A 26,292-nucleotide genomic window follows, 5' to 3' on the forward strand; every position below is an offset into this window, starting at 1 on the left:
CGTCCCGATGCTCCGGTGTCCGAACAGGTTCTTCAACCGGCCTCCGAGCTCGTCTGAAGCCTCCGACAGCGGACCAGGTAAGAACCGGACCCCGCACCTGAAGAGCCACCTCTGTCTCACACGCACGCAGGTGCACGCGCTCCCATTTCATGTTTTGACGAGTCGCTGAACTCCTGCGTCAAGTGGCGTTTTTATTCTCTCCAAACAGCTGAACACTAATTTATCCTGTTTGCGTTCCCTCTTCACGTTTTAATCAAAGAAAACAAGAACTTTCGTTGTTTATATGATGTCTCGTGTTTGTTTATTTATTTATTTATTTATTGACTGAACGTGATGAATGAAACCCTCTGTGCGTGTTTGTGAGTGGGTGCACATCCCCAACGACAACAGCAGGATTGTTCTCTGGATGTTTCATGTACACATGATGTGGACTCACTGAGCTGGTGTCACTTTGAGCTGTTTTCTGTTCAGAGCAGCTTCTGCTGAACTGATTCACTGAGATGAGTTCATGTAACCCAACACTTCCTGCCTGCTGAATAATAAATAGAGAAGATGCTCAGTGACTGTCATCTGCTGGATTTTCTGTCTGTTTCCTGTGTTTCCTCGCTGCATCAGCTGTTTTGTTCCCAGACTCCTCAAAGATTCAGGATGCTAATCTGACTTTTACTCATTTTGGATCTTGGATCAGGATGTCTCAAGTTAATTGTCAATGAATGTCAGTGGTGACTTTGAACACACAAATACATCCCGCACACACAGTTACATGATTGCCCACTGCCATTAAAGGTGGGCTTTGAAGATGTTTCGCTTCTGTAAATATGTAACAAAAGTAGTTTTTGCAGTAAAAGTAGCTAAATGCTAACTAAAAACTAAAATGGAAACATATAGCTAAAAGCCAAAAGTAGCAAAATGATAACTAAAAGTATAAATGTAACAAAAAGGTAGCCAAAATCTAAATGTAACAGCTATGTAGCTAAAAGCTAATAGTAGCGAAAGTCTAACAGCCTAAAGAAGCATGATGCTAGTAAAAAGCTAAAAGTAACAAAACACTTGCTTAAAGCTATAGCTTTGACTGTGACTTTCATAAGTAGCTAAATGTTAGCTAAAAGCTCATAGTAGCACAAAAGCAGCAAAAGTCTAACTAAAAGCCTAAAGAAGCAGATGCTAGATAAAAGCTAAAAGTAACAAAACACTTGCTTAAAGCTACAAGTAGCTAAATGTGAACTAAAAGTAGCAAAAGAAGAGAGAAATAAAACCAGTTTGGTGAAGCAGATTTTAAAGAGAACCACTGAATAAACATTGAAACCATCTTAGTGTATCTCTGTATGTTTGTAAAAATTAATATTTTGAAACGTTTAAAGTTTACGTTTTAATGAGCTGAACAATATAAGAAGGGTTAAAAGTATGCAGAAGTAGTTGGACTGAAAATAATCAGCAGAAAAACACTCTAGTGAATAAACTCTATGTTTAAAAACCCTTAGGATCAAAGAAAAGAGAATAAATCATCTTTTAATGTGTGACTTTAAATCTCGTGTTTGTTCAGGTGAGATGGGGAACGGGTCGGTGAAGTCAAAGCGTTACAAACACACCGAGGCTCCGGCTTCTAATGGCCAGGTCCATAAAGATCACCGAGGTGGGTTCAAAAAGTCGTCCGTGGACTCCCTGAGGGCCCGAGTGGAGGAGCTGGAGGCGGAGGTGAAGAGGAAGGATGAGGAGCTCAGTGCCAAAGAGCAGCGGATCAGAGGTCTCCAGGAGCACGTGGCCTCACAGACGCGGGTTCTGTCCGAGCTGAGCGAGGAGCTGCAGAACAAGTGCATCCAGCTGAACAAGCTGCAAGACGTGGTGAAGAGCGCGGCGCCGGCAGGGCTCACTTCACGGCCCCCTTCCATCAAGGCCAGCAGCAGGAGCAGCCCCAACCTCAGCGTTCGCATCAAGGAAAACCTAAACCGAAGGAGAGGCGCCAAAGCCGGGGTATCTGCCGAACCCACGTCCAGCAGCCTCCCTAAGTTCTCCTTTGAGAACGCTCGGGTACCAAAGGATGCAAGGTGAGACAAGTGTCCTTTTTAGAACGGCTTTAAAAGATGACAGCTGCCACTTCGTGACACCCTCAGTTCATGTAGATTTAGTGCATGAGATTTGTGAAGTCAAGCAGGACAGGGAATATGTGCACTAATATGCGCCGCACACTCCTCATCTGAAACTGAACGCCTCCTGTTATTGCACCGGTTCATGGCAGGCCTCTGGGCTTCAGTGTGCCCCAGCAGGAGGGTTATAAGATTAAGGAAGTAACTTGATCTCAAAACGTTTGCTCATGGGGACCACGAGGCAGCGAGCTAACCGGGAAAAGAAACTGACTTTAACATGAGTTTGACAACAAGCAGCTCAGAATGGCTTATAATTAAAATATGTATCATTCAGTTTGTGTTGATAATAATACACATAGCACCTTTAAAGAGAAAGAACAACAAGTTAAATCAACTTGTTTCTCTTCATGGCTGAGAAAATGTGAAAATCTGTTCAGGGTTGAACATTACTCAGCTGTTACATGAACAGAAACATTCCCATACAAGTTATTTATGTTGAATCTTCACTTCGTCTCAGTCTTCCATCCTGAGCGAGCACAAAGGAGACAGTGGAAAGGAAAAACTCCCTTTAACAGGAAGAAACCTCCAGCAGAACCAGGCTCAGGACCAGTTGTCATCTGCTTTGACCGGCTGGGTTTGAGAGGACAGGAAGTGGAAATAGACACACAATGACAGGTCCAGGTGAACTTTCTATAGGAGGAAAGACAAAACATGTTACGATAGAACTAATCACAAACAGGTAACAAGTAAAGGCAGCAGCAGAGTGGGGAAATGTGGTCAATTCATCCTCCAGCCTATAGCTGCATAACTAAGGGATAGGTCAGGAAACCCAAGCCGATCCACACTAGGAAAGTCTTAATCCCAGTCTTGAAACTGGACAATGTGTCAGCCTCATGGACAGAAACTGGAAGTTGGTTCCACAAGAGAGGAGCCTGAGAACTGAAAGATCTGACTCCCATTCTGCTTTTGGAAACTCTAGGGACCACAAGTAAACCTGCAGCCTGAGAGTGAAGTGCTCTGATAGGAAAATATGGAACAATAAGATCTGGAATATAAGATGGAGCTAGGTTGTTGGGAGCTTTGTATTCTGGATTTGACAGTGGAGAGAAGCTAAAACTGCAGAGATATGATCTCCCCTATCAACTCTGGCAGCAACGTTTTCGATTAACTGAAGACTTTTTAAAGAAGTTTTTGGACACCCAGATAAAAAAATCAGCTTTTTTGATCAGGTCTTTGCTCCGTAAGTTTGATTTTCTTTGCATTTGAACTCATTTTTTGTTGTGCAAACAAAGAGCAGACGTGGTGCAGTTGTCTGGGGTGGGTACAGACAATCAGAATATGTTAGTCTTAGGAGGCTAATTATGCTAAGAAGGTTTTTGCTAACTGCAGCGATGAAAAAGGAATAGAAAAAGTTATCTAATGCACACTATGGCTTCCTTTGTGTTAAAAAGCAATGTGCTCTGTGTGCACTGAGCACAGCCCAGAGTGTAAAACTGTATCCACTGGTACTGGTTGCTGGGAGTTTGTAAATGTATCAAGAAGTAGCAGTTTTTTTATTAGCTGCACCTTGAATGCTGCATGTGTCTGTCAGGGTGTTGGAGAAAACATTTGGAGTTACATTTACAGATGAAGAGGACAGGAGAACAAACAAGCAGTGGTGTGAGTTTATAATTCCCTCTGAGTTCATCCCCACTGCCTCCATGTTGCTCCCAGCAGTGTAGCCTGTTGGAGAGCCACACAGAAACTTAAAAAAACAAATGTACTTTAATTGTTTCTATATGTGAAGGAGTCCGATCGGATTGGATTCATACTGAACCATTACTTAAGCGTATCCACACACAGACGCACAACACTCGTCCTCTGTGAATGGCAGCAACAAGTTGCAAACAACAAAACTAGGTGACGGGGAGGGTTTAAAAATGTGACTTTATTCAGATGCGCGGCTTTTATGAAGCTCTAAAGTGAAAATTTATGTCACACCATAAGATGGATAAACAGACCACACACTGCAGACACCCCCTACCTCATGATTCATAAACGGTGGCTCATAACCTTTTCAGTTTACAGCTCCCCAAAGGAAGCGATGTCTTCTTTATGTTTCCCGTCGCTGCAGCTGCTCAAATCTGCATCTGTGAACTCTGACAGATCATGTTGAGTTTATGTTTTCACAGTTTTGTTTGATTCATTGTCCGAAAGGAGCACAAAGGCTGCAAGTCTTGTCACCGGAGACAAAATATTTATCATACAGGTCCCCCCCCCCCAAAAAAAAAGATGAGTAATGATGATGTGGGTGTTCTGGTGGCTCACCAGTGAAGCCAGAGGCTGAAAAAGAAGGAAGTAAACACAAGTGTGACGGCTGGTCTTATCTAACATCTTGTATTTTGTTGCAGCGGAAGCAGACCTCTTGCTGATCCAAGACACCTGGACCCAGTGTCTTCCCATAAAGGCCTGGCTTCGTTTTGGGACAGCTTTCCCCCCCAGCATGTTTTCATTATTATTTATTTTGCATTAACATCACATGCATCATAATATTCACACACTGACTACTGACTGACTGTCACGCCCTGTGGTTTTCTTTATTTTTGCATATTTAAAGTATTTTTTGTAATAAAATATATTTTGCCTTCGATACTGCATTTTGAGCAGTTTTTGTCATGGTACAGGTGAGACTGAACAATACTGGAGAAGCGTATGGCACGGCTACAAGATCTAAGATCTACCAGAACAAGAACCAGAACTCATTACAGTGGCAGACATCCAGGACAGAGTCTCAGGAATAAAGAGTTGGACCACACCTGGGCCTGACATGGTCCACACCTGCTGGCTAAAGAAACAGACTGCTCTCTCTGTGACAGATGAACAAATGGAAGGATCCCATCCAGGTTGATGTCCCAAGGCAGGACAGTCCTGTTCATGAAAACCCCCCAGAAAGGGGCAACCCCATCCAACTATACCGGACAATCACCTGCCTCTACAACATGTAAGCTCCTATCAGGCATCATAGTGGCTAAGATGAATAGGCACATGCGTTAATACCTGAGCGAGGCATGGAGCAGAATTAGCACCAACACCTTTATTAAGAACTCAATGAGAATGTGGATGACAATTGTAGAAGCCAATTGCAAATTGCACAAGTGATCATCAAATGTGGCAAATACCAAGGTGATGCACTGTCTCCACTCCTGTTCTGCAAAGACCCCACAGCCAGATCATTGCAAATAGTGGCTATGGATACCAGTTCCAAAGTGGAAAAATCATGTCACCTTTACGTTGTACATGGATGTGCCAAAAATTTCTGAGACATCGAGTCACTGATCCACCGCACAGCAAGGATATTGGAATATCATTTGGACTGGATAAATGGAAAAGATCCAGGCAGGCAAAGCATAACCAAGTGGCTGGAATAATATAGAGGAACATCTGTGCCAAGGAGGTCCCACAGTCAAAGTGGGAGACTGCAAAGATGGAGGAGAATGGAAGGACTAAGATACTGCAGGACTTCCAGATCCAGACTGTTAAACAGGTGATGGCTAACCACCCAAACAATGTGGCGGTCAACAAGTGACAGAAAAAGGCAGTGGTGATAGATGTAGCAATCCCAAGTGAATGTAACATCAGGAAGAAGGAGCACAAGAAGCTGGAACAATACCAAGAGCTGAAAGAGGTTATGGAGAGTCAAAGCGTCAGCAGTCCAAGTGGCCATTGGAGCACTCAGTGCTGTGACCCCCCAAACTGGACGAGTGGCTCCAACAGATCCTAGGATCTCTATCCAGAAGAGCTCAGTCCTAGGAACAGCTGATACTGAACAGAACCCTCAAACTCCCAGGCCTCTGGTAGAGGACCCAAGTTTGAAGTGAATTGGAACTGCCCAAGTGGAAGAATAGGGCGAGATATATATATATATATATATATATATATATATATATATATATATATATATATAAATATATATAAATTTCATCATCATTTGTCATCTGGACGGTTCATTCCAATGAATGAATGTTTGTTGTCTGTGGGAATCAGTCTTGTTTGTTGGTGGCTCATCAGATCAAAGAAGTCCTTTGGATGAAAACGGCTCAGAAAAAAAAACTATCCAGATGATCTGACTCATTGTTGGATTTTATACTTAGATTATTGAGAACTTAAAAATAACATGACTTGATTGCAGTATTGGAATTCCTCCTTCAGATCCTGAAACAGTAAACGTGTGTACTTCTTGCTGTGTTTTCTGATGTGCGACAGCGTAAAGAAGCTCCTGACGGACGCTCTGAACAAGAATCAGTACCTGAAGAGGCTGGAGCAACAGCAGATCAAAGACATGGTAGAGTGCATGTACGAGCGCACCTATCAGCAGGGCGAGTACGTCATTCAGCAGGGAGAGCCGGGGAACCATCTGTTTGTCCTGGCAGGTGGGTTCACCTTTGTCTCATCTTCTTAGGCTGAATTTATTTTATTTTTTAATTTAAACTTTATTTATACAGGAAGTCTCATTGAGGCACGAGCACTCATTTTCAAGAGAGACCTGTTTAGGAGCAGATGGGGGTTGAGGGCCTTGCGCATGGGCCCAGAGTGGGGCCAATGAGGGTGGGGCAGGTGTGGGTGCTTCACCTACCCCATCCACATATCACAAGATATTTTACCTACAGACAGACAGATTTTTTACTTTTCATGGTGGTGGGGGGATAATACAGAAACATCTACTGGATATTTTTATAAGCGTGAATTTCACTTGCCACTCAGTCATTCCTCACATTGTAAAATCACAGCTTCTAAAAGAAGTTCTGAGTATAAACCTTTTCCAAAAGGTGATTGGACAGAATTATTACTGGCTTGATTCAGCTCTTCCTCAGTCCAGAGAACTTAAGACAATAAAAGTAGTACACTGAATAGAATACGGTGCACAATGAGGCTCAGGTGAGTAAAATTAAACGTTACCTTCATCAAGATGATAATACGACTACGAATACTTATTCATCTTTTGAAAGCAGCAACACAAATCTGAAACTGACTGGCTGTGTGTCGTATTTTAAAATGGGTTTTTATGGTTTATGTATAATCTTTGCCCTCACTGTGCAGCCGCTCTGACAACGAGCCAATCAAATCACAGCAGCGCTGCAGACCCTGGGCTTCCAGCTGGTTCCATAGCTTTACAGATTCACGGGGAGTAAATATTTGCAGAGCTTTTTGTTGTTTTGAAAGCTTAGCTGGGCTTTATTTGAAGAATGTACATTGTAATTATTTTGGTGGGTGAAGCTTATTTTTGGCAGATGGAAGAGTACGTTTCCTGTGGTTTACCGGCTCCTGGCAGGAGAGAGAAAAGTTTATTCTGAGACTTATGAAATATATGAAACTAATTATACTTTCACGCTCATGTTTTTCTTCTTTTGACATTCGATTATTTGTTAATTAATTAGTAGTTTTAATACAAGTTTGTCCTTAAACTTTACTTGAGTTTCCAAAAATTAACCCAACATTGTTTATAAAAAAGGGATGAATTCAATTCTAAATACAGGAAGTCGACTCCAAAAGTTGCTGAAAACACATGACAAGATTAAAAACCTAAACTTAATCCTACAACTTTTACTTTTCTAATGCGCATAAGTACCGTATTTTTCGGCCTATAAGTAGCGTTTTTTTGCATAATTGTCAAACCCTGCGACTTATACGCTGATGTGACGTATTTATGGATTTTTTCTCATATTCATAAACCAATTTTTGGCTGAGATGTGACCATTTTCATTCATTCTGACTGAAAATATTGAACACTACCATTTTCAGCCACTAGATGGCACTTGAGTAGTATGGCATGCCGTTGTGTCAAAAAGTGGCTATTAATGACACCGTTGGCTTGCCATAATCTCCCACCTTCGTCCAGCTCGCCTGGAGCAACCGTCAAACCAGCTTCATTTCACAGCGCCGCTCCGGCGAAATGCAGCTGATTTGAGCATTAAAGTGCATTTATTAAGTAAAAGTTCAACTGAGACACATCTTTACTATAATGTCGAGCAAACAAATAATTGTTGGTGCTTATCTTGTTAAATTTAGAAGAAATGCACGTCGAGTTGTCCCTCTGCGCGTTCCTGCAGCCGCGAATTTGAAATGCAGCTGTGCATTTGTGACAGTGCATTTATTAAAGAAAAGTTAAACTGAACTAAACTACTAGAATTTCACGCAAACACATTTCCGGGTTGTCAGCGGTGATGCGTAACAAACGCGATGTGTCAGTGGTGATGCATAATAGATGCGACGTATAAGGCAAAGAGATGTATTTATGGATGTTTCCACTTTATTAGACATATTTGGACTGATGATTATAGGGCGGTATGAGAACTGCTCATGATATATAACAAGTTTTTTGTATTGAGGCTCTAAACATCGCAAACATCTGGACTCATTACTGATTGTAATCTCAAAGGACGTCTTCAGTCTTAATTTCTGCCACAAATTTAATTTATATTAATTTCAGGGCTGTTCATGGTTTACTGTTGTCTTAAATCTTATCACTCTTAATGCACAAATTTAAAATTAATGTATTCAAAATAGATAAAGATAATTTAACTATTTTCGACAGCAACACAAAGGGGCAATAAAAAAAACTTTAAAAGCATTTTGCATCTAATTAGGTTAACTGGCAACAGGTCAGTAAGAGGAATGAGTATAAAAGAACATTTTAAAGAGGCTGAGTCTGCAAAAGACCGTTTCTAAAAATGGGAACAATTTCAGAATAATGTTCATCAACAGAAAATGGGATGACTTAATATCCCAGTAGACTGTCCCTCTGAATAACACATGAGTTTATGAGATTTATAAATATTCAAATACAGTTTTTAATTTATATTTTGCACAGTGTCTTAACTATTTTGTAACTGGATTTGTATCTGACTGTGGAAATCATGAAAGAGGCTTTATTAAGACAAAAGAACAAAAATCATCTTGTGTTTGTGCCTTTTATGAATCACATGTGATTACAGTTTCATTCAGCTGGTGTTGCATCTTATGCTTGTGTAACAGGAGCTTTAAAAAAAAATCATTGATTGCTCTTATTTCATGTTTTCAGACGGGAAGCTGGACGTGTTTCAACAAAACAAGCTGCTCACATCGATAGCGGTGTGGACCACGTTTGGGGAATTAGCCATCCTGTACAACTGCACACGGACAGCATCGGTGCGAGGTAAACGTTTTAAACTCAGTAAAGACTGAACGTTCTCCTAACTATATTTCTTTTTATAAACTCAGACAGATGCTACAACTATCGAACACATTAACGACTCAGAGGACTGTGACAGTGTGGCAGACATAATCAAACATTGTTTATCAGCAGTCTGATTCTGTGTCCTGTTTGCCCCTGCACTGGTCCCACTGAACCCACACTGAGTGACAGTCTGTGTCCCAGTTCGAGGGTTACTGCGGGACACGTGCACAAGCTGACCTCTTCAGTGTGGGACACAGAATTTAAAGGCAAAGTGTCCAGGTCATCGCTGCAGCAGTTCCCATTACTGAAACATTAATACTCACCAAATGCTTTTTGAGCATGGGATACATTTTAAAAGTCAAATCTTTTCATGCATTCTAAAAAAAATTGATATTTGCATATTTGTTAAGTTGTTTTTGTTTCAAACTGGAATTAGGCTGTTTTAAAGCAGTGGTTCTCAGATTGGGGTCCCCAGATCCCCGGACGTCCACGAGCCAGTACTTGGGGGTCCGCAAAAAACAAACAAACTGCAAGCACAAAGATGTTTAAATACACCAAAATGCAGGAAATCACATCTACTTTATTAAAAATTTTCCGGGGGAGGACTTCCCCACACCACCCCGACGACCCACTCACTATTTGCGCTCGAGCATCGATCGTTTTACAAACGAATCCCTGTAACTTGGTTTGACAACTGCTGTGATGATTCTGTTCAGTTTTATGTAAAGAGACTTTTCTGTAACAATTTATGTCCGTTATGTGACTAGGTAAAGCTTTCAAGTAGTTTCTGACACTGTTCATTTTCTCAAAATGTAATTTTTGGAAGTTGAAATTAAAAATGTTGTTAATTAAGTGCGCCTTGAATGAAAACACCCCATGTTTAAAAGTATAAAAATTGTGTTAACACTATTAAAGAACAGGTTTATATTTAAATAAATATTTCCATCGTATTAAAGAGACAAATTGAATAAATATATTTAATAAACATGAGGGGGATGAGGGAGCCCCTGAAACCTTTTCTCCCCTGAATCCAAAAAGTTTGAGACACCCCTGTTTTAAAGTCCACAAAGTCCTGGAACTTTAAAGTTTGATGTGCGGCCAGCTATCCATCCATCTCCATTTTTTACCACTTATCTTTAGTCAGTTTGCAGAAAGAACAGGTCCAGGTGAGAAACACAGACCTCCCTCTCTACAGCGACACTCTGCAGGTGACCCCCAAGGTGCTCCCAGGCCAGAGAGGATATACGTATAATAGCTCGAGGGAGTTTTGGGTCTGCCCCCGTAGCCTGGCAAACCTCCAAAGGGGGGCATCCAGGGAGCATCTGCCCAAACCACCTGACCTGACTCCCCATGGGTGACGAGGCTCCTCACCTTCGTCTGGCCAGTAGGAAGCTCATTTGAGACGCTTGCATCCGGGATCGCATTCTTTTGGTCATGGACTTAGCTGAAGGTTGGACCGTAACTCTTTTTTTCACCATGACTGACTGAAGCAACACTCTCATTACTGAGGACAGGTCCCTGATTTATTGATCCATCTCTGGCTCCATCCTACCATCACTCAAGAGCAAGACGCCCAGGTACTTCAACTCCTGTATCTGAGGCAAAAGACTCCCCCCTGACCCAGAGGGGGTATTCCACTCATGGTCCATCTTCTTGTATAAATCTACAACACATCCTCCGACCTTCATCCCTGACAACTTTAAGCACTGCTGATGGGAGATGAAGAACGGAGATGGTGAAGCTAACAAGAGTTTTCATGGCGGTGTTGACAGAAACTTTACTTGATTCACGTCCTGGTTGCTTTTTACACACATGGCTTTGAGAACATAGATATGTGAGCACTCTTTGCATGGACTGTAAATTAACTTTCTGTTAATCCTTGAGAGATGGACATCCAGGTGTCCTAGATGTTCTGGGTGAACAGGTAACGCTGACTGACTGGTGGCAGATGAAGTGGAAGGTTTTTATTTGTGCTTTTTCTTTGCTGCTGGTTCGTTTTAAACACGTCTTTGTATGTTAAGGAGCTTCAACTCATTTCCTTTTGACAAAGAAATGGCAAACGACAAAGAAAAAACAAAATGTTCACGTTGTAACGACAGGGCCGTTTAAGGTCGAATTTCACTGGGCTGCAACTGAAATCTGCAAGAAAACAGATTTTCTGTTGCAGTTTCACTGAATTCTGAGCGTTTGCAACCAGTAAGCTGCATGACCAATTTTTGTAAATTACAGTTAATTTTTAACATCCACATCTTGCAACTGTCTAGACCAGGCATATTCAACTGGCGGCCCGGGGGCCAATCAGGCCCACGGATGACCTCAGTTTGGCCCACCAATGGGTTGATTTTTAAATAAAACTAGATGTTAAACCATAAAATAAACTTGCTGGATGTCCGACCCCTGAGCTCTTGGCTGTCAGTAACTGTGGCCCCCTGAGCAATTTAGTTGAATAACCCTGGTCCAGACTGTGCATAATACCCACCTCCACCCACACTGGACTCTCCTCGACTTTCTTTGTAGCCGTCATGGCAGCTGCCTCAATGTTTACTGATGGTGACCATGAACAACATATAAGTGCATTGGGTTTAGCCTGTCAGAAAAAATTATTTGCACAATGTGCAATATGTTATGTTATATGTTCACAAAATGTCATTTTTATGGTTAATGTATTTTTTTATACGCCCATCAAAGGTATTATGGCGTAGTCTCCGTACGCCTGCAAACTTTCTCTTGTCTTGCCTTCTCAATATAATTTAACAAACTTGATACACATATGCACCATCATTAGACAGCGTGTCATACAATAATTTCATCACCCCGTCTCCAAGATCAAGGTCACAAATCAAGGTCAAATAGGTGTTTGCTTGTCGGGGTCATTGCTACAGATTGCCGTATTGCTGTGTAACGGGCCGTATGATGTGCTGTGTACAGTACAAGTGTTTTTGCATAAAATAACATCTACCACGTTGATCCTTTCAGTGCAACATGTTTTAGAAGGGTGTATTTTTTTATGCTGCTTCTACAGCTGTGAACAAAGTGAGAACATGGGCCTTGGACCGAGAGGTGTTCCAGAACATCATGAGGAGGACGGCTGAGACGCGACACGAGCAGTACCGCAACTTCCTCCGAAGGTCAGCCCCAAGTCTTAGCATCACCTGGTTATTTGAAGTCTTTTAATGTTCATTAAAACGTCTCTTAGAGGATCATTTTTACGAAATCCATTTATGTATTGGTTTTGGGACCAATCAGCGTGGATGTGGACAAAGTATTTGTACCTTTTTTTTCAATGAACATGATAATTCTTATGTTATAAACTCTTGTAGAAAAGGTGACTGGATTGCATATTCGCAATAAAATGAACATTTATTTTGTGTTGAAACTGCAGTTTCTGTATTAATGTGTGCACACCTGTGCACAGTGTAATGTATTTTTAACTCTCCTCTGTCTGTCAGTGTTTCTCTCTTGGCGAATCTACCCGAGGACAAGCTAAGCAAAATAGTGGACTGCCTGGAGGTGGTAAGTTATTCTGTCAAACTTCTACCAGAGGGACAATTTCATTTCTTGTGCGTATTGCACAACTTTTTGGCAGCCTATGGGAGCCGGCATGTTGCAGATAGCTGCTGTCAAAATATCATTACCATTTGGCCGTATACCATTACCACATGTCAGCATAATCACTGCAGCTCCAGTTGGCAAAAACTCACAAATTACCGTGTTGATGAACAGAGGCAATATTATTCCTGTCATCGCCGGGGGCTGGATATTGTTACTGTAATTATTTGACTAAGGCCCCGGAAAGTGTTTATTCAAATGAAGGGACGAGTGATGTCTTAAAGATGTGCGAGAGACAGGCTTTTGGTGTGAGACAACACAAGTGTGCGACAGAACGGTGTGTGTGGAGGCCGACCCCAGTTCAGCTGCAGGACGGTTGGATAGAAAAAGAGAAAACTGAGTAGAACCCATCGGTGTCGGGTCAAAAGCTGCCTCCCTTTCATGATGCTGGTGGGAGTGCAAGTACTTTGTTACTTTGTAGCACATTTTTCATGTGTCTTTACTTAAGTAGAGTTAAACATGGGTACTTGTGACTTTTACTCAACTACATTTTACATTAAGTATCTGTATTTTCTAGTACACTACATTTCTATAATGTGTTGCTGTTCCACGTTGTGTTTTTATTTGTTCTTTAGTTTGAAAGTAACCAATGGTGAGAGGGAGTTGGTCCATTGACAAAGTGGGCAGGTAACGTTAGACCCACCTTCAAGAAGAGCTGGACCAGTGACGTCTATTCTAGTATATATCTGTCTAAATAAACGTTGAATGAATATACATCATTGAGCTGGGCACACCCACAGCACCGCTAACACCCAAAATGGATTCCACTGTGGAGAGTCAGTCCGAAGGTACGCACCACCCATGGCCTTATTGAAACACTATCACAGGACAGATCCTCTCTCCCATAAGAGCCAGACTGGACTCCAGAAACTTTGAAAACCAACTTCTTCTGAACTTGAACAAGAAATTCTTGCTGCAGTATTAAAATGTGTCAGTTCATGGGATGTTGGGAGACAAGAGATGTCTCCAAATGGCTCGACACTCGGGGCCAAGTTTTGAAAATGTTGTCGGGAAGTTAAAATAAAAAAAGGTTGACTGGACAGTATTTTAACTAGAGTTGATCATGAACTGGAGTTGAAACGATCAGAGCCTGTTCCTTTGTTAGTTGTGTCCAATGATCCTTTTTTCAGGCAGACAACTTTTACTTAAATGTGTTTACTGCAATTAAAATGACACAATGGTTGTGTTAAATAAAAACTTTCAAAGGTATAATCATTCCTCTTTCTTATTTTGCTTAATGGCATTTAACTCTGCATGTCATCCCTGCACAGAATCACAAGTCCAGGTGTGAACGGTGTCACAGAGTAAACACAATAAAAACACGCATCATCTGCAGCATCGATCATTAAAATGACTCAACACTTTTAATGTATTACAGAAAATATTCATATGGTGGGCACACTTAATTATATTGTAGGCCATTGCATTAGGTAACACATTCAGCAAGTACTTTTAATACTTTAAGTATTTTTAAAAGCATGTACTTATTTACTTTTACTTAAGTAAAAACGTTAATTTGGTACTTCTACTTTTACTAGAGTACATTTTTGTCTGTATACTTTTACTTAAGTACAGTGTTTGAGTACTTTCTCCACCACTGTGCTAACTTCACGGACGGCCGTTGCTTTTGTTGACCATTGTTGATCATCGGGGACAAATTCTCTCGTTCAGTCGTTCCGCTGATCTTTACTCTCTCAGGGAGCACCTGACAGATGTGCAGATGTTCAGGAAGAATTTGCCCAAGATGTTTTTGTGAACCTGGTGGGTGTGCTTTCCATGTAGATGTATGTGTGGAGGAAAACTCCTGAGTCTAAGACCCCACAACTCCTGAAAACGCCTTTGCCTTAAGGACGTTTGAAGCACAGCTGTTGACTTTCTGGCAGCTAAAGCTCAATGTGTTTTGGTGTGTTCTCCATATCATTCATTAAGAACCACCGTTGTACCATCTTCCTTGTTCCCAACTCATTTGTCATTTGGCTGTGGTAGCTCAGTGGTTTGTTGTTGCGTCAGGAAGGACATCGGGCGTAAAAACAGCCAAGTCTTCGTGTGAGTTAGTTCGCTGTGGCGGCCCCTGGAGAAGGAGCAGCCGAAAGAAGACGATGAAAGCAGAAAATGTTTCATGGTAGAAAACTGAAAAACTTTAAACTAAATTCTTAACATGATCGTTGGGTGGAACTGAAAATTCACCTGTTTCCCCAAAAGTTGTACTTGTGTTTTCAGTAATCTAATCTTTAAAACCAAAAAATAATTTACATTTATCAAAATAGTATGTTTTAATATTGTACGTTGGCGGCCATCTTTAAAAATGGCAGACTGAAGGTCGAATGAATCTTTACATTTAAATGGGTGATGTCTAAGGAAGGCACAGTTTTGTGCTTGCATCCAGATTTAAAAGATTTTGCAGAGTTTGTCGATGACAAGTTAATGAAATGATGTCACTGGTTTGGAATAAAGAATGTACCGGTAAATGGCTGCTCCGGGTGTTTGAGTTATACGACGAGAGATGCTGTAAAGCTTTTAGGTGAAAGTCCAACGTCTCTTTCTTTCCATCTTGAGAGTCGTAAAGCTCATTTAAAGTTGAGCTTGGTTTAATAACAAACTCGTCCTCCCCCTGAACAGCTCCGGGATCATCCAGACAGTCTTTCTAAACAAAACCTTAGCATGCTGTCCGCTGTCACAGCCTGGCCTTAAACTAGGCTCTCCTCAAGCGTAAACAGAAGGTAAACAATCTTGGATGCTCAAGCAAAATGCCACTTCTGTCAAGGGTTTTGACGGAAAGCGCTACGGACGCTGCTCTGATTTGTTTGTTCTCTTTTGGACAACGGAGGGTCTGTAGCAGCAGACGGCCGTCTCGCCTGCACAAAGTGGAGCAACCTGGCTCAAGCTGACAGAAAACATCTGAACGTTTATTTCCAAAAAGATTTCAAAGTGTCGTTCAGTTTAACTACGGCTCTAAAACGGAACCACGCATGACTTGTTTTTGGTTTACAGGTGTCTATTGTTCACAGGATAATTATAAATCAAAATTAAAGTTACTTTTATTAGCTGAATCTATCACACTCTTATTTACAGTGCGAATACGCACTGGAAACCAATTTGCTCAAACCGGTGTCATTCTAAGTCTTTCTTTTTGGTTTGGACTTTTTAAGATGTAAAATTATTCTAATAAACTTTATTTTTATGCACAGCTGCACTCGGATTGCAGCTGGTCAGCAGAACAAACAGAAGCGCACAAAGAAAAGGGAATAAATGCTGTTTTATAAAATATATTTACATCAGGTGGAACTGGAGCTTATGGTGTTCATGTAGCCACTGAGGCACCCCCAACTGCGAGTCTGAAAATACAGTCATTCTTTACAAAACCTGAGCTCTAGAGGATGTTTAGGCTTTACAAATTGCAATTATTCATTAAAATTAACATGGTTAAAAATGTCATTTTGGCAGACAGATAATTGTGCTGCCTAGCCTAAATTGAAATGAGCCTAAACCTTTCTTGCAAACATTCCTGCTTAATTTTTCATTTAGATATTGAGCGGCTGGTATTTAATATTTGAATAGAATGTGGTGGTTTGGCTGAACTTCTGCATCTGTCGCCAACATCAAGTTGTGCCATTATTTTTACTTTATCGCTAAAAACTGACTGTTACCCTGATGCATGCTCAGCAATCCAGGTAGATGGAAATATGCAAAGTTAATTCAGGTTCTCTGGACGGATTCTTGTTTGTTGAAAAGTTTAGTCTTTTATCCAAAAGACTTCTTCAGTCTGAGGAGCTGCAACAAACTCAGTCATAAATAGCACTGGTAAAAAGTTAAGTAATAAACTAGTAGCTATAGCAACAAAAAGTAGTTAGCTAGCTAAAAGTGCAAAAAGCTAGCTAAAAGCTGCAAAAGACTAGAGTAGCAAGAAGCTAAAAGTAGCAAACGGCTAGTTAGATACATAGCTAATGTAGCAATAGGACCCTGTTTACACAATTTCATTCCACCACATGTACCACATGTGGTACAAATAAAGAAATAAAGAAACTCTGACTCTCTGACTCTGAATAGGTTAGATAAAAGTTGCAGAACAGTAACTAAAAGCTGAAAGTATCGGAATGGTAGTTAAAAACTAAAATAGCGTAAGAATACAAAAATGGAGTTATTTATGCTGAAGCTAATTCCAAAGAAAATATCAAGTATTAAAAGAGATCTCAAAGTGTTTCTCTGGTAAAATAGTTCCACATCTAGACTCACAGCATCCATCTTCACAACAGCCTGAACTTTTGGATGCATGAACGGCTGAGATAACAGAAAGTATGCAAAGGTAATTAGATTGCAGGTATTGTTAAAAAAAAGTAGACAAACAGGAAAAGAACAGTGTGATCGCTGAATCAGCAGACACACAATTCAGAGATTTATGCTACAATAAATCACTGTAAATTTTAAATGAAATACCCGTGTGGCAGACATTAAAACATCCTAATTAGAGCTTTCTGGTTTGTTTATTCAGTGGATGCTGTAAATCCCTCACAGATTAGCAGACTGGGACTAGAGCGTCACTGATAGCTGAACTTTAGCTCCCGTCCCTCAGGGCACTGACTACCAGGAACCAGGATAACAGGATCAATGGGTAAATCAATGAAAAGCTGCAGTTCTGACTGCCCTCCCCTTTCTTTCTCACCCCTTCCCCCTCAGGAATACTATGACAAAGGAGACTACGTCATCCGGCAGGGAGAGGAGGGCAGTACCTTCTACATCATTGCACAGGGGAAGGTAAAACATTTGTTTTTTGGCTCTCACCTTCAAACTCTTACATTTTAAATGTTATTTAGAAACAGAGTCTAAGACTGTGAAGCTTTAGTCTTGACATTCTGAGTAAATTCTGAGGATAAAACTATTTACCTCAGAGAGATTAAAAAATATTCTTGGGTAATTTTGTAAGTTTAATGTTTATTCTACTGAGACAGACCATCCACCAAGAAGTCAGGTTCTTGTTACTTGTCTTAGGGATTTCGAAGACAATTTGCAAGAATCTGCCTAAAAGATACACCAGTTTAGAGCCGCTGTTGACAAACAAGTAGCGTGCATTGACATAAAGATGGATGGAGCGACTCCATTAACTTCCACTGTTTAAAACTGAAGCCAAAATGTCTGTTCATAGATACTGCCATGTTATGTTTTTAGAGTCAGAGTTAAGGACTCTGAATACTCCATCCCAAGCTGAACAGTCGACTCGTGGTCACGTGGTTGCAGGACGTTCGTTCTCGCACATAAAAAAAGTCAAAGTCCACCTTTCAACCCAGACCTAGACCAGTAGTCGTTCTGTATGTTGCAGGAGTTTCAGAGAAACTGAGACGTTTATTTTCTAAACATGACTGCCGTGATGTTTCTTGGGGTTTGAAAGCCACTGGGCCAAGACTCCATCCCAAAAGATCCAGTCCCCCTGCACAAACAAGAGTAATATTGTGTATGCTGGTCAGTGTCAGGAGGGTGATCAGTCTTAGGTGAAACTAAACAGCCACTGGCCAGGCCAGGACTCTGCGGTCTACACTCATCTGCAGCTCAGATGAAGATGTTCACATCCTTGATAGAGAGGAACGATGGCTTGAGAAAGGAGGCCATCTCGGTTCAGTTCGGGTCGCGCTTGATTGTTTTAAATAATCAATCCATGCTGCTCACTCAGGTCCACCTCACTTAAGCTCCCTGAGCAGTAGCAATGGGGAAAGACAGACCCAACCCCACCCCTCCTTTCTTTTTCTGAGGCTGTCAACACACAACAGGTTGGGCACCTGCCTGTTGTCTTTGCTCTGCTGTGACAGACAGCCTCAGAAAGAGAAAGAAGGGGGGCCCTCTGCAATCACTGAGCGGACCAGGCCACCGGGAAATTTCCCAGTGCTCCTGATGGCCATTCTACTCCTCAGCACAATTCTCTGGTTGGTTGCCTTCCATCAATCAGCCAATCGTGTGTCGTGTTACGTTGGAAACCCCCGAAACATCGAGTCTGCAAAAGTCGAACCACGAAGTATAGAGTATAACGATTAGCTAGTTTCTTGGTGTTTTTGGATCTGTTTTGTAGTTTCTTGGTGTTTTTGGATCTGTTTTGTAGTTTCTTGTTTTTGGATCTGTTTTATTGTTTCTTGTTGTTTTTGGATCTGTTTTGTAGTTTCTTGGTGTTTTTGGATCTGTTTTGTAGTTTCTTGTTGTTTTTGGATCTGTCTTGTAGTTTCTTGGTGTTTTTGGATCTGTTTTGTAGTTTATTGGTGTTTTTGGATCTGTTTTGTAGTTTCTTGTTTTTGGATCTGTTTTGTAGTTTCTTGTTGTTTTTGGATCTGTTTTGTAGTTTCTTGTTGTTTTTGGATCTGTTTTGTAGTTTCTTGTTGTTTTTGGATCCGTTTTGTAGTTTCTTGTTTTTGGATCCGTTTTGTAGTTTCTTGTTGTTTTTGGATCTGTTTTGTAGTTTCTTGTTGTTTTTGGATCTGTTTTGTAGTTTCTTGTTGTTTTTGGGTCTATTTTGTAGTTTCTTGTTGTTTTTGGATCTGTTTTGTAGTTTCTTGGTGTTTTTGGATCCGTTTTGTAGTTTCTTGTTTTTGGATCCGTTTTGTAGTTTCTTGTTGTTTTTGGATCTGTTTTGTATTTTCTTGGTGTTTTTGGATCTGTTTTGTAGTTTCTTGGTGTTTTTGGATCTGTTTTGTATTTTCTTGGTGTTTTTGGATCGGTTTTGTAGTTTCTTAGTGTTTTTGGATCTGTTTATGTGGTCTGGTGCCAGAGTTGGTGGAAATATAATTTTTTTCTCAATTTGTATGTTGATGTAACTGTATGCGAGAGTGGGGTCTGACTCACCATCTTGTCTGTCTCATCAGTGAGTAACCTGACACTGGGGGGGGGGGGGGTATGTAGAGGGACATGTGTCCATGGGGGATTTTTAAAAATGCCATTATACATCGATTTGAGACAGCAGCTCCTAAATGCTAACATAAGGGTGAGGCATATGTTGTTTGGGAGGATAGGAGGTAATACAGGAAATGACCCCACCCCCGCACCCCCTGACCAGGGAGGGAATACATTCTGAAAAGAAAAACATGGGAAGTGAGGGTCACTGTGGTCAAACAGGGCACTTAGTTAAAACACACTCGAGACATACAGTTGTGATGTCAGTGTGGCGTTTCTTAAGCGGGACGGTGCCACAAGTGTGATGGCTGACCTCGACTGGGGGGGGGGGGGTGTGTCTTTTAAAGCATCACAGAGAAGTTTCAAAGCATCAATTTTTTCACCTGCTTTGCAAACTAGCAGAAAAAAATCTGATTCCACTGATTAAACTTTCTTTCAAGTAATTTGTGTATTTGTACAGGAAGTCAGGAGAATATGAAGTGCTTCAACTGCACCTAATCCCGCAGTCCTTTCACGTACGAACGACTCGAATTGAATGGGGTTGAACACACTTTAAGCTTTTACCGTGCATGTACAAATATACAGAGAAAATATGAAGCACCTGTGAAAGCTGAACTGGAGACGTAAAGTGGTTTAAAGGTCATGAAAACTGTGTTAACCAGGTGAACGTGACCCAAACCACCGAGGCCCACAAGATGCCGCAGATCATCAACACACTGCAGAAGGGAGACTACTTTGGAGAGAAAGCACTCATAAGGTAAAAACAACAAAAGCTGTCGATAATAACAGGTAGTGAAATTAGAGGGCAAGCATTTTGAGCAAAGCTGCTTTTCCTACTTAAAATCTATTTAAAATCTTGGTCTTTGCTGAAAATTGTATGTTTTTTTACTGAAATCGTGTTTTGGAGGGAGTGCGGTTTTTGCAGTATTTTTTAATAAAAAAAGTGTTTGAACTATGGCAGCATCTTCCTGGGCTCTGACTATTTTTTGAACGGCACTCATTTAAATGTGATGTTCTGAATGATTCTCCATTTACTCACATGATTCATGAAGCAACACATTTTTTATCTAAATAATCACAAAGACAGCGTGATGCATCTCCAGCCCAAATAATCTAACTGGGCCCCAGCCCATAGCCATCATTTCCGAACCCGACCCGACGAATTAACAGTAATTACAGGTCGGAACCCGAACCTCCCTCCCCCCTCCCCCCAAGCTTTGACTTCTTATACTATTGCTCATATTAACGGTTGGCAGAAGATCAGAGCTGAGGGGGTGCTTGTCCTTTCATGGCTGTCAAATCCCTGCTTCTGCCTGCACTCTGCATTATTCAGACACGGACCCAGCTTTGACATGTCAGACATTTTGGGATCTCACCTGTTTTGGTCGTCGGCCGAGTGCAGCTGAATCTTTTTTAAATTACACCACCAACTTCTAAAAGAAAGAACAAAGATGTCTCATTTGTTTAAATGTCTTTCTTTACTTTAACTGAACTTTTTTTTAAACTTCTTTCAAGGCCAGTCAGCTCGCGGTGAAATGGCTGGTGAATGTTGACATTTGGATCATCAGCAGCGCTCGTCTGCTGACGCAAATAAAAAGCCCAACACCGGCCCGGCCCACACATCATGCACATTATTATGGCACAACCCTAATTCGGGTCAGGTGGGACTGGGTTTGGGTTAGAAATGACATCTCCAGAGCCTTAGAGTTGTGTTTTGACGCATCTAGGAGCACTCTCCTCTGACAGACAAGTCTAAAAATCACTCTATCCATCCATTTTCTTCTGCTTATCCGGGGTCGGGTCACGGGGGTAGCAGCCTAAGTAGGTAGGCCCAGACTTCCCTCTCCCCAGCCACTTGGGCCAGCTCCTCCGGGGGCCCACACCAGCGTGTCCTCATCACTCTAATGATAATAGTTTTTGAAAACAGGCCCAAATCTGCCCGTCTTCAATTTGAACTCCAGCAGATTAAATCATAAACAGCTGCCAAAGTGGGAACAAAACAAACCAAGGTGGGCGACTGCTAAGAATGCAGTTTCTATAAGCAGTTCACACAAAAACGGGTTGTGATTTTCAAAAACTGGTCATTGAACAAGCAGCCACACGTCATGCTGGTTGTTTGCTTTAAAACAGTCTGAATTCAGTCGCAGTTTTTCCACAATTTTCTCTTTAATTAACTCGTCTCCAACTCTCAAAGCCCAGTGAGAGACAGTGCTAGCTTTATGTCATCATTAAAACAACTGCAGGGGTTGGCGGTTTAAGTCTCTCTTTGTGCTCCACGTGTGTTTTTAGTGACGATGTCAGGTCAGCCAATATCGTCGCTGATGACAACGGAGTGGAGTGTCTTGTCATCGACAGAGAGTAAGTAGTTGTACTAAATATTTCTTCCTAATGCTCTAATGCATAAACACCACCAGCTGTGCAGTTTATAGTGCAGCTCCACTTGGTTTGTTCTTGTAGGACGTTCGATCAGACGGTGGGCAACTTCAACGAGCTGCAGAAGCACCTCCAAGGCTACGTGGCTACACTTGATCGTGATGACAAGAAGAGACATACCAAGTAGGTCCAGAACCCCGATTCTCAGAATGAACAGCAAATAATGACAGAAAAATCTACTTTTTCAGTAAAAACTAAAAGTGACATGTTTGAAAGTATAAACAGGAACGTGACACTAACTTCATCGTTATCAGATTTCCGTGTTTCTCACTGGTTGGATAAAATGCGCCCTCTGTTCGTTCAGGAAGTCGCTCTCTCGGCACCAGAGCCAGCCGCTGTCTCCCTGTTTCATCCAGCTGAAGGACATGGTGTCGGGGTTCTCTTCATCCAAGCCCTTCGATCACCTGGAAGTCATCGCTACACTCGGTGTTGGCGGCTTTGGACGTGTTGAACTGGTAACTGTTAAGCAGAGTTCATGAACAACACAAAACAGATTTGGAGTTAGATCAATTAGAACACAAGAGTTAATAACTAATGAATTGAATTTAGTTTTTCTCGGCATATAGTATTGGTGTTGCTGGTGTTGTTCATATTGTCTGCAGATAAAACACCTTCAATGTTTGTTGAATTAGTCACTGATGCAACATTTTTCCAAAGCAACTACAAATATCTATATTTGAGTACTTGCAGATACCGAGCACTGATTCAAGTACAAATAAATGTCATTATTGTTTAATTTAATTTAAACTAATCTGTTCCTACAGGTGATTTGTTTGCTTAAAAAAACAATTTTGAACATGTTTTTTCATTAAAGAGTGGGGAAGAAAACATCCATCATGTTAAACATTTTAAATCTAAAATTTAAACAATGTGAAGAAAACAAAAATTCCTTGAAAAGAAACCCGTGCACATGAAAATGGCCAAAAATTACAGTTTCGAAGCTTTAGATCGTGCAACGGTGCAAAAACATTCTCAGTCTAGTTTAAAAAAGTCATGTTTGAATAAAAAAATATATATATATTATAATCTCCAAGCTTTTCTTTTGATAATTGACAACATTTGTTTGTAAAAATCCCTCTCATGCGATTTTAAAAAATGAATTTTCAGGTGAAGGTGAAGGGCGAAGACATCAGCTTTGCTCTGAAGATCATCAAGAAGAAGCACGTTGTGGAAAACAGGCAGGAAGAGCACATCCACTCTGAGAGGAGGATCCTCGCTGAGGCTCGCTCGCCTTTTGTTGTCAAGTCAGTGTTTATCCAACATGTTGAATTTCTCCTTCATTTATCTGCAAAAACACATTGGAACATATTATTTTTAGATTAAATCTGGTCAGTTTTAATAGTTTTTTGTTTTACTGAAAAAATAAGACCAGCTGTATATCAATTTAATACAAACTCATTATTTTGCAGATATAAACAATTCAAACAGAATGACATTTACCGTATTTTACGGCCTATAAGTCGCAGTTTTTTGCATACTTTGTATGATATGCGATCTATACACCAAAGTGACTTATTTATGTATTTTTTCCCATATTTATAAACCAATTTTTGGCTGAGATATGACCAATTTTATTAATTCTGACATTGAAAATATTGAGCACAACCGTTTTCAGCGGCTAAATGGCACTCAAGTAGTATGGCATGCCATTGTGTCATTTAATAGGTAAAAATGGCTATTAATAGCACAATCGGCTTGCCATAGCCTGCCACCTTGGTCCAGCTCGCCTGGAGCATCCGTCAAATCAACTTCATTTCGTTACACTACTCCGGCAAAATGCAGCTGATTTGACCATTGAAGTGCATTTATTAAGTAAAAGTTCAACTGAGACACACCTTTACTATAATTTTGAGCAAACAAATAATTGTTTTAGGTGCTTATCTTGTTAAATTTCTAAGAAATTCCTGATTTCCTCCCTCTGTGCGCTCCTGGAGCACCGAAGCACCAAATACTTTGAAATGCAGCTGATTTGACTGTCAAAGTGCATTTATTAAGGAAAAGTTCAACTGAGACACACCTTTTATCACATTTATCTCCTTTTATAATTTCAAGCAGACAAATAATTGTTTTTAAGTGTTAATCTTGTTAAATTCATGTTGAAGTCCTCCTGTGCACGCTCCCGCAGCTGCCATTTGGCAGCCAATCGATTTTTGGCACAACACCGGCCCACATTTCCAGGTTGTCAGCGGTGACGCGTAACAAACATGATGCTTCAGCAGTGATGCATAATAGAGGCGACTTATATGGCGAAGCAACATATTTATGTTTTTTTCCACTTTATTAGACATATTTGGACTGATGCAACTTGTAGGGCGGTGCGATGTGTACAGTGGAAAATACGGTAAATGTATAAAAGAGACACCGTGGGGCCATTTTCTGAACAGAAAGAGAGAGTTTGCTCAAATGATGACCTAACTTTTTATTTTTATTCATTTTTCAGATTGTACGGCACCTTCAAGGATAATAAATATGTGTACATGCTGCTGGAGGCGTGTTTGGGAGGAGAGATCTGGAGTCTGCTCAGAGACCGGTGGGAGAAGCAAAACAAAAAGATTTGTTGCATCATTTGATGACTTTTCTGTTGGACTGCCACCCAAAAATAAAACCTCTAAGTCTCTAATAAAGCAGGAATCCACTGCTGTATTTCATTAAAACACTTTTTGTTGCGTTCAGGGGAAGCTTCGACGAGCCCACCGCCAAGTTCTGCATCGGCTGCGTTACTGAAGCCTTCGAGTATCTCCACCGTAAAGGTGTCCTCTACAGAGACCTGAAGCCCGAGAATCTGATGCTCGACACCGACGGGTACATCAAACTGGTAAACGTTCCTCCTTTTATTCTTCTTCTGTTTTGTCCCACTTCTGTGCAGCTGTTTGTTACTTTGAGCTCTAAAAGCACCACATTAATATAGTTAAACTGATTTAAACGTTCATTCCTGCAGCCTGGTCCAACAGGAAGTTCATGCCGCTCAAAATTCAGTTCACACCAAATAAAAATGAATAATTTAGTGTTTACTATTTACCGTTTAAAAACCTGAAATGCTGTCCTGAAGTAAGCTTTGATTCAAGTTTTGATCGGATCACCTTCTTCTCCGCACCCAGTCCAAAAACTTTCATGTTGCGCTGCCTTCAGGTCCAGACCTCTCTTGATCTGTGACCTCAGCTGGATTTACTGGGGGAATAAAAGGGGAATAAAATTAATACAACTCTTCATCACCCACTGCCAAAAGTTAAAGGATGGTAGTGTTTTTGCTTGTGAGTAAGTGTGTCTGTCTGTTGGCAAAATATCTCATGAACCAGTGGCTAGACTGAGTGAAACTCTCAGAAGTAATCTACAAGGATTCAACCTGATTCAAGATGGCTACCACAGCTATCCAACCAAAGACAGACATGTCTTGTCTGAGATGATAAACACCTACACTCCTTCACAGAAGATAAATAAAATGTTCCTGCAGTGATTTTAGTTATACAGTAAATGTGTTTTTATCAATCCTGTTCTTAAATAGCGTTCTAAGTATCTTTCATCCTTTTGTCACAAGCTCTTTGACTCATCATTGTACGTTTTTCAACCCTCAATTTTGTGGAGCTTACCAAAGGATCCTACCTCAACAGGTTGACTTTGGATTTGCCAAAAAGATCCGATCGGGCCAGAAGACTTGGACCTTCTGTGGCACACCGGAGTACGTAGCGCCCGAGATCATCCTCAACAAAGGCCACAACTTCAGTGTGGACTTCTGGGCTCTGGGGATCCTGGTGTTTGAGCTTCTTACGGGCAGGTCAGTGCAGTGATCTGTGGTCTTTATTAAAGTTAATAAAAACTGCAGTTTTCAAAAGAGCTGAAAAAAACCTGTTTATTTTTGTTAAACCCACAGTCCTCCGTTCTCAGGAAGTGACCAAATGATGACCTACACTTTCATCCTGAAAGGCATTGAAAAGATGGACTTCCCCAAGAAGATCAGCAAAAGACCAGAGGACCTGATACGCAAACTGTGCAGGTACAGCTGCAGCGAGAGGGTACAGCTGCAGCGAGAGGGTACAGCTGCAGCGAGAGGGTACACCTACAACGAGAGGGTACAGCTGCAGCGAGAGGGTACAGCTGCAGCGAGAGGGT

At 41.1% G+C, this 26,292-nt stretch overlaps 1 protein-coding gene across 1 annotated transcript in view; it reads left to right on the forward strand.

Moving 5' to 3' along the window:
• prkg2 (protein kinase cGMP-dependent 2) overlaps positions 1-26,292 on the forward strand; it is a 27,990-nt gene continuing 1,698 nt past the window's right edge. The window contains exons 1-16 of the mRNA XM_037680152.1: positions 1-77; positions 1,544-2,045; positions 6,327-6,493; positions 9,142-9,255; positions 12,299-12,404; positions 12,726-12,789; positions 17,560-17,637; positions 20,415-20,509; positions 22,042-22,110; positions 22,210-22,308; positions 22,490-22,640; positions 23,293-23,429; positions 24,626-24,715; positions 24,859-25,000; positions 25,794-25,957; positions 26,054-26,176. Coding sequence (XP_037536080.1) covers positions 8-77; positions 1,544-2,045; positions 6,327-6,493; positions 9,142-9,255; positions 12,299-12,404; positions 12,726-12,789; positions 17,560-17,637; positions 20,415-20,509; positions 22,042-22,110; positions 22,210-22,308; positions 22,490-22,640; positions 23,293-23,429; positions 24,626-24,715; positions 24,859-25,000; positions 25,794-25,957; positions 26,054-26,176 — 2,171 coding nt within the window. The 5' untranslated portion in view covers positions 1-7. The remainder of the gene's footprint in view (positions 78-1,543; positions 2,046-6,326; positions 6,494-9,141; positions 9,256-12,298; positions 12,405-12,725; positions 12,790-17,559; positions 17,638-20,414; positions 20,510-22,041; positions 22,111-22,209; positions 22,309-22,489; positions 22,641-23,292; positions 23,430-24,625; positions 24,716-24,858; positions 25,001-25,793; positions 25,958-26,053; positions 26,177-26,292) is intronic.

Source organism: Nematolebias whitei, chromosome 8, assembly GCF_014905685.2.
Source record: "Nematolebias whitei isolate Nwh7 chromosome 8, NemWhi1, whole genome shotgun sequence".
In the NCBI taxonomy this organism is placed as follows: domain Eukaryota; kingdom Metazoa; phylum Chordata; class Actinopteri; order Cyprinodontiformes; family Rivulidae; genus Nematolebias; species Nematolebias whitei.